The sequence below is a fragment of the Lissotriton helveticus genome, chromosome 1_1, assembly GCF_964261635.1.
Source record: "Lissotriton helveticus chromosome 1_1, aLisHel1.1, whole genome shotgun sequence".
NCBI lineage: Eukaryota > Metazoa > Chordata > Amphibia > Caudata > Salamandridae > Lissotriton > Lissotriton helveticus.
The window spans coordinates 1,917,321,817-1,917,334,902 of NC_136057.1; the positions used below are offsets into that span (position 1 = coordinate 1,917,321,817).

Genomic DNA, 13,086 nt, shown 5'->3' on the forward strand with positions numbered 1-13,086 from the left:
TTTAACGAGGTTCTTGCTAATATGCCCCCTGGTTTGTTTCCTTAGAGAAAAAACTGAATTAAAAATAATAGTAAATAAAAGGTATCAGTGACGATATCACCACTTAGCCATTGCTCATCGTTACCTTCGGGAGGATGACAAGGGCTTGTCATTGGGAAAATAAAAGATGCGGGAAAGGCTCCATAGCTCTCAGCTTTTACTCCATTCCGTGTGGATTCCTGGTAGAAGCTTTGTCCTGGCCTCTTCTCCACTGTTACTCTTCCCCCAGCACTGGTGATTTTTCCTTCGTTGATTGCCGCTCTGCAGATGGAAGAGTCCTGGTGGAGAAGCATCACTGGTTATAAAATATCACATTCCACATTTACTTCTTCATTACTGTTGCCAGTGTTGTCTTAGTTTGCTATATTTCCTGTGAGGTTACAAAACACATAATGCACACGGGCAATAAAATAAACTTACATCTGTGTATGTGTCAGTCCCCCACACCTTGGCTTCCTGTTTCAGGCATCCTTCTGGGCAAATAACTCTATAAATGAAGAGAGAAATACTTGATTCAGCTCCCTATGTGTGTACCTCGGCCCTGAGTCAAAGGAAAAATGTTTTGTCTCTTGAAGTAACACTTAATCAGCTATCAATTTAAGAAGCTGCAAATACCATACATTCTTTTTGGGGGGGGGTGTCAAGTATTTCCTACTACTGTCTTTTTTTTGTCTAATTATCTGCATGGAATCTATCTCCAGGACATCTATTTTCAGGGATCACAGCTTTATTTGTCTGTTAGTGATCTAAGGAACACCACAGGAATGTCAGCCAAGAGAGGTTTACAGAACATTTTATTCCAATCTTGAAGTATATCTAACATTGTAAAGGGCTCATCCGGCGTTCCTATGCAGAAAGTGTTTCATAAAAGTCCATCAAAGGATCTTCATAATTACAATGGGAAAATGAATCATATACCTACACAGTGGAAGGGTTATACAAAGAGGCTGATTCAGATTCTGGAAAATCCCTTACAAATAGCCGTACGGAGCATATTTCCCGTATGAATTCGTAGCCTTAAACGTCCCCGTACGTATGATGAAGTACGATTCGGACCCAAAGCAGATCTTCGTTCGAAAGACCATATGACTTAAAAATCCATGCGAATCGCATTCGGAGCACGCAGTACGCGATGTCCGTACAGATCGAAGCAGCATTTTCAGACCCAGCAACTACGATTCATCTCGTCAACACTCCGTACGACTCTTTTTCTACGGGAGCTCAAACCATCCGGAAAAGCAGATTTAGACTCAAACTGCATACAAAACGGACCCCCCCCGGGTACGGTGTGTACACCCCATGGTTGCAGAGGTGTGGTGCATAGGGGTATGGTGTGTACACCCCATGATTGCAGAGTTACGATGCGTAGGGGTACGGTGCGTAGGGGTATGGTGCGTACACCCCATGATTGCAGGGATACAGTGCGCAGGGGTATGGTGCATAGGGGTACGGTGGGTAGGGGTACGGTGTGTACACCCTATGATTACAGGGGTACGGTGCGTAGTGTTACGATGTGTACACCCCATGATTGCAGGGGTACGTATGTGATTGTGTGGCTCTCCATACGAATCGCTCTTACGCGATGTTTTCCGTACAAATCGCATTCTCATTCCCCGGTCCGGATCGTACTTGTCGGGTCATACAGCATGTTTACGATTCGTACGGTTCACTGTGAGGGTCCGTGTCGTATGGATTTTCCCTTGCTTTTTGTGCGGTTCGCAACGATTCGGTCGTTTATTTTTCCAACGAATCGTACTACGCAATTCGGACGGAATTGTACGAGTCGTACGGAAAGAGCTGCGGATTCGATACGGTCGTACAATTGGTTTATCGAATTGGAATCGGCCCCTTAGTGTTATACTGTTGTGCCTTGAACTCTACCCCGGCCAAAATGACTGGCTACCCTAGGACAACATGTAGAATGAACAATTAAAACCAGACTTAGGCGTCAGAATCCTGAAAGACCACACAAGAGCTCATAATTTGATTAACCCCTTGTAAACACAGGGCCTCATTTATGAAAAAAATATCACATCCCTGAGCAAACACAGTGATGCAACACTTTTCAGTGCCCCATATTTGTGACACCATGGATGTGCCATATTTACAGAACAACACTCCATGTCACAAGGAGTCAACAGATACATCAGTATTCCTGACATACCTGTCGCCGCAGTAATAACGCATTGCTGGAGTGTGCCACAGAACAGACGCGACTCCAGCATGTAAAAGGGCCTGCGTCAGTTTTTACGCCTGCTGTGAGCCAGGCATAACACTTTGATAAAGTGAGCTAGTAAAAGTGGCACACTGAAATCTCATAGATTTCATAGATTTCACTGCGCGACTTCTATGACCCTTTTTTACGGAGAATGCCCACCCTGAATTCATTATGCCTGACACATGTATAATGTGGCGCAGGGGTTTACAAAGTGACGCATCTGCCTAGATGCGTCACTTTGTAAATATGGCGCAGTGTGGCACATTTTTGTTACGCCACCACAGCATCACAAAAAGGGATGCAATAGCAGCAAAAGGGCCTCACAATAAGTCCCAGAGTGTGCCAATCCCAGTGCTTGGTTCTGCAAGACTTTATCTATATAATCATATATCAGGTATAGGCAATGTGTTTAATAAATCCCTTAAAGCACATTCTCAACCAATAAAAAGACTTCCCAAAGAATGGTTGTCTATTTGTGCCCACACTGAAATCCAAGGAGTATGGTGCTAGGTGGCTTTCCTCCTTCTACCAACATGTCGACTGTTTGGAAGTAAACAAGCACCACTGGCAGCTTCCTTACTCTGTGAACAATAATCTGTCAAATGTCTCTCAAAGCACATATGACACAACGCAATAAAATTAAAATATTTGTGAAGACAGGTTAAAGATAGGCAGACATGGTGTGAAAATGAAAAATAAATCAGTGGATATAACCATTTATTTCGGGCTTTTACGATTTCCATCTATCACTTCAAATCTGTTTAGAAAATATATGTTTCCCTGCCTAGTTGTGTTTTTTCCAAAGAGTCCCGTGCTCTTCATGCCACTGGAATCAAGCTATTCTGGCTGATGAGGGCTGAATGTCCGAAACCGGTCCTAGTATGCTTGTTTCCAGTTCAGGGAGGACCTGGCTTGGCAGTTCGGGCTGGACTGTTCCCATGGGGCACAGGGTCAAGACTGATTTGCATATGGCTGGGTTCAAGCTAGAATGGCCTGGGTAGCAAAACAACAATGGATTTAGGCCCAGATATCTGTACTGACGTGAATGTATGACATTGTTCTGCATTCTGTCCATCAACTGTGGTTTTTGCATTTGTCACCCCGAGTGGGAATGGTATGCTCAGACGCGAGTCCCGTGCTTTCCATGCCACTGAAGTCAAAGTATCCTGGCTGATGACTGCTGATAGCCAGAAACAGGTCTTAGGATGCAGGGAAGACATGGCTTGGCAGTTCGGGCTGGACTGTTCCCATGAGGCACAGGGTCAAGACTGATTTGCATATGGCCATGTCTGAACTGGGGTGGCGTGGTGAGCAAAATAACGATGGATTAAACCCAGATCTGTGACTGAGGGTGAATGTTTTGCCAATGTGCAACATTCCGTCCATCATCTTCTGTGTTTTACAACAGGAAGAAGCCATAATATTTAAAAAAATGTTTTTTCTTGTGACTGAAAATCCTCCGTTAATTGTTCGAAGGAAATTAAAGGTTATCAAACCTTTGATAAACTCATTTATACACATAAATCACACTTTAGGCTAGGGTTTCTGGTAGATTTCTAACCGTAAATAAGGCAAATTTTGCGGATTGTTCACCAAGCAAATGTCCCAAACCAGGCCACCCAACCCCCTTATTCTAAATATTACACACTTTGCAAACAGAACAAACCACACATCTTACTATTAAAAAACAAGCTCTGTTGTAGGGATTCTAAACCAGCTCTTAATTCTTGGATGCATTTAAGCCATTAATACACACCTACATCCTGATTACTTGATGATTGGATACAAAGTACATTTTGAGCAGTTTTGGGTGCACAAGCCTCACATCACAGACCAACTTACAGAGAGAACCCACAGAAGCCACCTGAGCTCTTCGTCCCCAAGGAACCTTTCAGGTAACTCCTTTTGTCTTGAAATTGATCAAGTAGGGTGTATTTTTGGTTTACATTTCTTTATTTGTTTTCATTACATAAAAATAGGATAAAGAGAGTGATACAAATCTATAACCCTACTGTCGTAGGGGTCATACGACATTGTCAAAACTAAACAACCCCATAACTCCCCCCTCCCCCCAGCTGGGCCTCCCCTCCCACCCCCTGTCCATCCAGTATTCATGTAATGAGTCGTTGTTGGCTAACATTCTCTCTCAAGGTGCTACTCTTGGGGGATCTGTGAGTCTTCGAGCCATAAATACTTAGGGAAAGTAAGTTCTCGGAATTTGGATGAGAGCATAGTCAGGAACGGTTTCCAAAGGTCAAGGAACAAGGTTCCTTGATTAGTTAAGGAAATGCCCAGGATAAACCATATGCGATGTAGCTAGCTCAGGTGTGTAGGGAGGCGGGCGGACCCTACTGCTCTGAAATTTTCTGATGGGCTGCTCCTTGTGCCAGGCCTCTCTGGCGACCTCTGCTGGATTTAAGATGGAATGTGAGAGTGATGGGCAGGCCTAAGAGGGTGTACTCCAGAAACTGGGGAAGCTGTCAAGGTAGTTATCAATATGAGTTTGGGGCAGCCATAGTATGTGTGTCAGTGTGCCGGGGGATCCGCAGTCCCGCCAACACCAGGGATCTCATGCAGGGTACCCCCCTGTTTAGTCTGGACGGTGTAAGTAACCAATAAGTGGCTATTTTACTGGCCGTCTCTAAACCCGCTACATTGCTCACAGTGTGTCGGACCCTATGATTATGTCCTTCTGTTCCCGCTGCATAAGTGTGCCGCCTAGCGCTAGTTCCCACATCTTCTGGCCTGAGGACTTAGTATCCGCTGGGAGATGTCATAATAGGATACATAATTCAGATATGAGACAGGTGTCTGAGGATTTGGATAAAAGCCATTGTTCAAATGTGGTTAGGTGGCACTGCGACAGTGTTCAGACCTCGGGATGCATCATCCAGTGTCTAATTTGTTGATATCGGGAGCTCCTTCTGTAATCGAAAGTCCTCGAAAGTCAAGGGGCTGGTTTTGTCAATGAAGTTCCCTATGGACCTGCGACCTTCCTGAGTCCACTGGGCAAAGGTTTCTTCACTCAGGGCTGGGGTGAATTCTGAGTTACCTACTATAGGTGTTAGTGGAGAAGGAAATGTTGTTAGTGCTCTTTTCTCCGCAGCTCTGTCCCACGCGACCAAAGGGGCACTTGTAACAGGTGAAAGATAAAGCCTCTGGGGTCGCGCCCACTTGGAAAGGAAGGGGATTTTCCACAGCGACTGGCCCCTCCCACCGCCCTGTCCGTGAATAGCTAGTGCTTTCTGACTCAGGACGTGATCATTCCACAAATGTCTTGATCTGAACCGCCCACTAGTACTCTAGTAGGTTTGGCACCTGAGGCCTCCCTCTTTTGGAGATCCGTAACATAGATCACAATACAATTGGCATCACTTGTCAGCCCATATGACATGCTCCACCTCCCTCTGCAAGGCGTGCAGAATACCGGGTGGGGGGTTTCTAGCGGTAGAGTCTGGAAAAGGAATAATATTTTGGGTAGGATAGTCATCTTGACTACCACTTTGCGGCCCAACCAGGACAGTGTGTGTGGTCTCCACTGGCATAGGTCTGTTCATAGTTGGTTGAGTAGTGTGATGTAATTTAATGTTATAGTGCCCTTTATGGATGCGGTAAGCTGTATTCATGGATACAGTATTGCAGCGGGTGCCCACCGAATAGGGTAGGTGTGTTGTAATTCTGTTAGTATTGGATCTTTGAGAGATAAATTGAGAGCCAGGGATTTATGAATTATAATTTTGAAGCCCAACAAATTGGCTCTAGTTCAGCGGACAAGGTCGGGAGGGATGTTCAGGGATTTTCTAATGTTGCTATAACGTTGTCTACGTATAAGCTAAGGGTGTGTTTATCCCCCCCCCCCCCCCCAAAGCATATTCCAGTGATAAGGGGATTGTCGCGAGTCCTTTGGGCCATTGGCTCCATATCAAAGCCCAAAGTTTTGCAGGGTCTCCCTCAAGTAAAGTCAATGTCCCTGTCGAGTGCTTTTTCTGCGTCGATGGAGAGTATCATACTTTCGGTGTCTAAGCGCTATGCTTTATCTTTATGCTTTATCTATAATATGGAGCAGTCTCTTGGTATTGTCAGCACATTGACGATTAGGAACAAAACCTTTCTGTCCAGGTCTATTAGACCAGAAAGAAGGAAAACAGCCTTGAGGCTAGAATCCCAGTGAATAGTCTTAGGTCCACGTTGAGAAGAGAAATTGGCCTACAGGAGGCACACTTGTGCTTATCCTTTCCAGGTTTGGGTATTACAACCACCAAGGCTTCTAGCATTGTTGATGGGAGTGTCAAGGACATCCCTATGGCATTATACACCTTAGTGAGAATGGGGGCTAGAAGGGGGCAAACGTCTGATAAAAAAAGGGCAGTGAACCTGTCTGGGCCTGGGGATTTAGCTAGCTTCTGTTTTGAAATGTCAGTTATTACTTCCTCCATTCTAGTAGGGGACTCAGAAATCTCTGCCTGATTTGGTGTTATTCTAGTAGTAGTGACGTCCCGTATATACTGGGCAGAGCCATCTAATGGGAAATCTTGTGCCTCACAGAGCCCTGAATACTATTGCTGAAATGTTTTGGCAATCTGTTGGTCCGTAACCCTTTCTACTCCCATTGGGGTAAGGATCCATGTAATCCCAGTTGTTTGTCTTTTTATTCAAAGTCTGTTAGTCAGTAACCTCCTGCATTGATCTCCCACGGTGTAGGAGGTATGGCGAAATAAAAGCGCCACATACTCTGCTCTAGCTATATCATTCTTGCACCTGTTGCATCAGAAGAACTCTCTTGCCTCTACAGATCTTATCAGAGGCTGTAATAGGAATAAGTTGCCCCCTAATAACCACTTTCAGGGCGTCCCAAAGAGTGGCCACATGAGTCTCTGGGGTGTTGTTTATCTTTAGGTAGTCCTGTGATGTCTTTGTAATCTGTTGGATCACCTCAGGGTGATGTGGTAACATGTCTCTGAGATACCAGTATCGTGGTGATAGGCGGGTGCTTTGTAGGGAGAGGGCAAGAAATACAGCTGAGTATTCCGACAGTGAACAAGGTGATATCTCTATTTTTTTAGTGTGGGATTGTATACTCTGTGTGCCCAAGGAATAGTCAATTCTCATTTACGTTTTGTGAAATTGGGAGCAGAAGGTGTATTTCCTGTCTGTGGCATGTATGGTCCTCCAAATGTCCAGTAGGCCCACCCCTTGTAGAGTCCGATGTCCCTCCTTGGAGAGAACTCCTGTCTGTCCCTGCCTTAGGACAGAACTGTCGAGGGCGTTATCACAAGCTGTTATGTGGGAATCTAGGACTCTAGTGTAATTTTCCTGATTCATGCCCATATATAGGTATAATTCACCCAATCCTTATATGGGCATAGGAATCATTGCCTTATTTAGTCTTAGCCTGTGCAGCCCAAATACGGCATGGCTACTTCCACTAAACTCCGAGACTCCACAATGATTTCTTGGAAAAACCAGCCTTCAGCAGTCAGGGACTTCCCCCTGCTTCAATACTAATTTATCCAAGAACTCCTGGAGTTTTCAAGGAACTAAGGCACTAGTGACGATATTATGTCCAATCTTACGTCAAACTCGGCACCTTCAAAGTATAAATATGCTACATTTGCCCAGTCAAGCACACAGTGGTTTAGGAGCAGATCGACTAACTACTTGCCCGACGCCCTGCTGCTGCAAGTGCCGAAGGAAGCCAACCCTCCAATTGACGCACTGAGAAGACGCTGTCTTTTCTCCTGCCGAGAAATCCAGCTCCGGTGTTTCCAGGCTGCCCTTGCGGGTTGCTGGGAGATCGAGTCCTGAGAGAGAGATACAAGACCTCTACCATTCTAAAACCAAGGTACGGAGCTGATTAGACCCTTAGAGAATTCTCGGACAGATTCTTGGCAGAGAAATACTAAACTTAAACTACTCCTCACTTACTTCTTCCCTTGTACTAGACTTCGGTTAGGTTCACCGGGGTAGGCGTATTTTAGAAGCACCAGTTGATTACTTTTAGCCACTCTTTTATCACTGTATGTATTTTATGCATTTTATGTATTCTATGTTTATGGTTTAGAAACCATATCATGCGTTTACAGTACTATTTTATAATACTATTCATATTATATGCATTGTACTTCTTAACCAGCATTTCAATTGTACCAGTGCATTTCTTATGCTTAAGAAATAAGGCTGTTCAATAAATACTTTTATTGAAAACACCCGTCTCTCTATTTCTAAGCAACTCTGGTGAAACGAAGCATGCACGATTGACTGAGTGAAATAGCCGTCTATTGTTTCCGCTAGAGATACGTTTCATTCTGGGGAAACAAAGTTGTCATGTTATATGGTTGTCAGAGACTAATCCCTACTTCTACTTTCAAGAACGTTTCTAGTGACCTCTGAGCTAGCTGGCATTCACAATTCAGTCTAATATATTCGGCAAAGACCTAGTCGACATAAGTCCTACGTCTAAGCTGCAGGATATATTATTCCAATGCGCAGAGCCTATTGGAATATAGGAACTACACTACATGGCGCCCACCGTTTGGTAAGGTGATAATTTAACTACCAGCAAAACGAGAACAAATTCCGTTCTGGTTAGCACAAAAAATTACTCAAATAGAGGCAGTATTTCCTGATAGTACGACTCATGAGAAACATAGGATTCTGACAATCTGTTTACCTATGGGGATTGCACCGTACGTAGAGGATTGTGACACTTGGGGCATAGTCTTTGCTTCAATCTACATTAAAACACATGGTGTTCCATCCATGGCGGTAATACCAGACGTTCTAAGACAGATTCAAAATGAATACGGTCCAGAACCGGCTTTAAATCTAGGTATGAAATTACTGAAAGATTTCAAACAGGTCTCGGCTATACTGTTAGCCAACATTAAAGGTGAAGCAGCATCAGTGGCAATCTGCCAGAAACTAAAAGAAACAGATATTACTGAGCAACTACATGAGCTTGCCAGAATTATTGAAAAATCGTATGAAGAACTAGGTAGAGATAGTTTGGGTGGGAAACCACTAAAACCACAACTAACAGAGAATCCTGAAAAAACTTTTATAAAAAATAATCTCACTACTCCTAAAAAGAAGTGGGAGAACACTAAACAAACACTTCCTGGAGAGAAGCATTCCCAGTTCAGAGGAAGATCTCCTCAACGAGGAAGTAGGTCTCCCCAACGGGAGCCCTCTGAAAAGAGGTATAACCTCAGAAATAGGGATACTTTAAGAAAACATGATAGATATCAAGATATTGATACACGTTCCTCTCGTACCTTTCAGACTTCACCACAGAAATCAGAAAGAAGAGGACAGTCAGAACAGAAAGAAGAACGCGTGAAGTCCAAAGACGAACAGCACGTTCCAAAAAATAAGAAAACTCAATTCACCAAGAAGAAGGTAGCAAGTGTAAAGATCAGACATGCCCAGGAATCTGAGGACACAACTTAAGAACGGGGAATGGGCTCAGAAAATGCTAGACAGCACAGCAGAAGTAACCAAGGTTCGCAAGATCCTGATGGATCATTTGGAGACAGTGGACTTGAATGAAAGTATTCAGGTTAGTGTATCGCACAAGTTATATGAAGTAACACTCCGGATGGAGGGGGACATAACTAGAAAAATAAAAGCTCTCTTCTGGGACAAGCTTTCCAAGGGTTATGACATACTTCTAGCTGAAAGAGACTGGCGATCTGCAGTAGTTAGGGAGTGCCCATACGGCGAAGAGATAATTATTCCAGCCTTCTCAAATCACATTCCAATTCATAAAAAATATACATATGCCAGGAAATGGGCAGTGGCCCAAGCCCCAGCATTATATAAAAATCACGTAGGGTGGGATGAGGATTCTCCTCATTACTAAATCCAGTTAAAACACCAACCTACTGCTCAGAGGCAGTATCCAGTGAAGCAAGAAGCTAAAAAACAAGTCAAGGAGATCTTAGATCAACTTGACTATCAAGGGGTTATTGAAACATGCACCTCATCTATGAACAACCCTTTGTTTCCTGTCTCCAAGACAGCCAATTCATATCATCTAGTTTTGGATTACAGACACCTAAACTCTTTGCAAAACTTTTGCAGTACAAAATTCACATAGTGCAGCACTAATGAATAACATCGTGCGCAAAAAATATAAAACCACATTAGGCATTTCAAATGTTTTTTTTCTGTCAAAACATTGCACCAGAAAGCAGGCATGTGACCGCTTTTTAAATCTTGGGGACACCGCAACAATTTTGCCGTCTCCCCCAGGGATTCAAGAATAGTTCAGGGTTATTTTCAGCCAGAGTAGCAGAAATACTACAAATGTACGATGATGAGGCATTATCTTATGTCGATGACATATATCTTACAGACGATGATTTGGACTTGCACTTGAAAAGAGTGAACACCATAATACTTGGGTTCACTTCTGAAGGGTACAAATTAAATTTTAAGAAATCACGAATTGCCCACCTCAACGTCCTATTCTTAGGATACAAGTTGTCAAGTGAAGGCAAAATCCTGGCAGCAAACTTTCTTGAGAAATGTGCGCTGCTCCAACCTCTAAAAACGCTGAAAAACGTAGTCAATTCTTGGTTTCCTGAATTTTGGAAGAACTTATGTTCTAAATTACACAGAAAGGGTTAAACCTCTCTACGAACTAATCAAACCTGATTTCAAACCAACAAATTGGACTACAAACAGACATGTTAGCAAAAACACAATTGGACACACGCAACAATGCACGCAATCTCGTTATCCGTGTCATCCCAGGGAAATGCGGGTTCACATACCTGACTTTTAATGAAGGAGAAAAGGTACCAATTGCATTCAAATCACACTTGTTCACAAAAGCTGAAATGAAATTCACTTCAACAGAAAAAATTCTGACAGCGGTTCCAACTGCAGTAGCAAAAGAGAGAACTCTTGAGCAGGGTAAACACATAATGATCGTTAAACCTGTACCTGCCTTAGATGCAGTGACCAAAGCAAGCATTCCCAAAGCTAAGGCTTTACATCCAAGATGGATACAATGGGTTAACTCTCTTGCTGCAACAGACGTTGAATACGTGTTTGACCCCTACTTAAAAACACAATAATTCCTACAATACGAATACGAATGTCCTATGCCGACCAAAGTACTGCCTCTAGAACATTACGGATGTATAATATATACAGACGGATCAGCACAGCCCGCAATTGGGGGTAAATAAGCTTATAGTGCTGCGTGCGCGATCGTTAAAGGTCATTGGTGCGAAGGTGAATTCATACCTATGGTCATTAAAACTCAATCACTCGGAGACTGTACAGCTCAGCGAGCTGACCTACAGGCTTTCAAGATGGCGCTTGAAAATACCGATCGCGAATTCTCCACACTCATAGTGTGCGATTCGTATTACTGCGTACAATCTTATAATGAGTATCTACAGAACTGGGTTCAAAACGGTTTCAAAGATGCAAAAGATGGCACAATTAAGCACAAAACGCTTTGGGAACAAGTAGTTCTTTTGCAGAAAGAACTATAAAAGACTCACGTGATACATACACTGAGTCATCAACGTGATGGCTTTCACGTTGCAGGGAATTCATTGGCTGATGAAGCCGTGAAGGCAGCTGTGCAAACGGCTTCCTTAGCTGTAAAAAGAGACATGGAGGCAGCACCAGAAGTAAAGTAATTCACACAGGCCAAATATTCTGAAAATAGGTTCTTCTTTTTATTGGGCTTTTTGGTTTGTTAGGGGTGCACAGGACAGGATGCCACTTGCTTCCTTAGCTGTGATTACTCGGTCAAAAACAAAAAATAGACAGCAAAATAATGCAAGCTGTCATTGCTTCAGTCAAAGACAGTGGTAAGACTCTCCCGAAAGGCTTTCCAGTAAAGTACTCATATATAACTGATGCGAATAATGTTCCTTTTGCTCGAATCCCTGGAGTGGGGGATAGGGGAATTCCAAACATGGAACATAGGTTAGGACTAATCTTAGCAGCACATGAAGTACTAGCGTCTGCACATGCAGGGGTTTCCGCCACAGTATCATTATTACAACAGAGATATTGGTGGCCGCGCATGAGGAAACAAACTAGAAACTATGTTCTAGAATGTGAAATCTGCCAAAAAATAAAAGTTTCAACAGTAAAACGACCTGCACAGAGGCCCCTTCTTATTTCAGATAAACCACTAACGTGCGTTTACCTGGACCACTGTGGTCCCTTAACAAGGGATGGCAAATATAAATATATCATGGTCGCAGTGGATTCCTGCACAAGATTTATTTGGATGTGACCCCAGCGCTCAGCTGACGACAGAACTGGTATAAAGGATTTGCGAGTCTTTATCGGCACATACGCAATTGGCACGCTACATTCTGACCAGGGATCTGCGTTTAGCTCTCGAGCTTACAAGGAGGCCATGGCTAGCTCGGGTATTGCATTGCGGTACTCTAGTCCCTTCCATCCTGAGGGTAATGTGCTAGTGGAAAGAAAAAAACGTGACATAAAGCAATCCATAACAGCTAAGGTTCGGGTGATGGGTGGGTCAAATCTAATAAGTGTCCAACGTAGTCTTAACAATCTGCCAAGAAATTCTCTGGGTGGAGTCACTCGTAAGGAACTAATGTTTGGTATTAGAATGATAATGATAATTGAAGACCTTGATTGTCAGACTTCAGTGGTGGAACACAAACCTTTTGATGTCAAAGATCGTTTGACTGTTTTACAGGACTTAAATGAAACAAGAGGAAGTCTGAGTAATACAATACAGAAGCAAACGCCCACTGAAGAAAAACCACCTATCCCAGCAAGGCCTGTCTGGATTCCAAAGATTGGGGATCTGTTCAGGGAGAAAA

The 13,086-nt window shown here is 43.4% G+C and overlaps 1 protein-coding gene across 4 annotated transcripts in view; it reads right to left on the reverse strand.

The window, feature by feature from the left end:
* LOC144754948 (uncharacterized) overlaps positions 1-13,086 on the reverse strand; it is a 286,959-nt gene that overhangs the window by 104,984 nt on the left and 168,889 nt on the right. For all 4 annotated transcript variants that reach the window (XM_078643315.1, XM_078643333.1, XM_078643324.1 and 1 more), the window contains 2 exons: positions 460-526; positions 125-317 (listed from right to left, as the gene is read on the reverse strand). In XM_078643315.1, the coding sequence (XP_078499441.1) occupies positions 125-317; positions 460-526 (260 nt within the window). The remainder of the gene's footprint in view (positions 1-124; positions 318-459; positions 527-13,086) is intronic.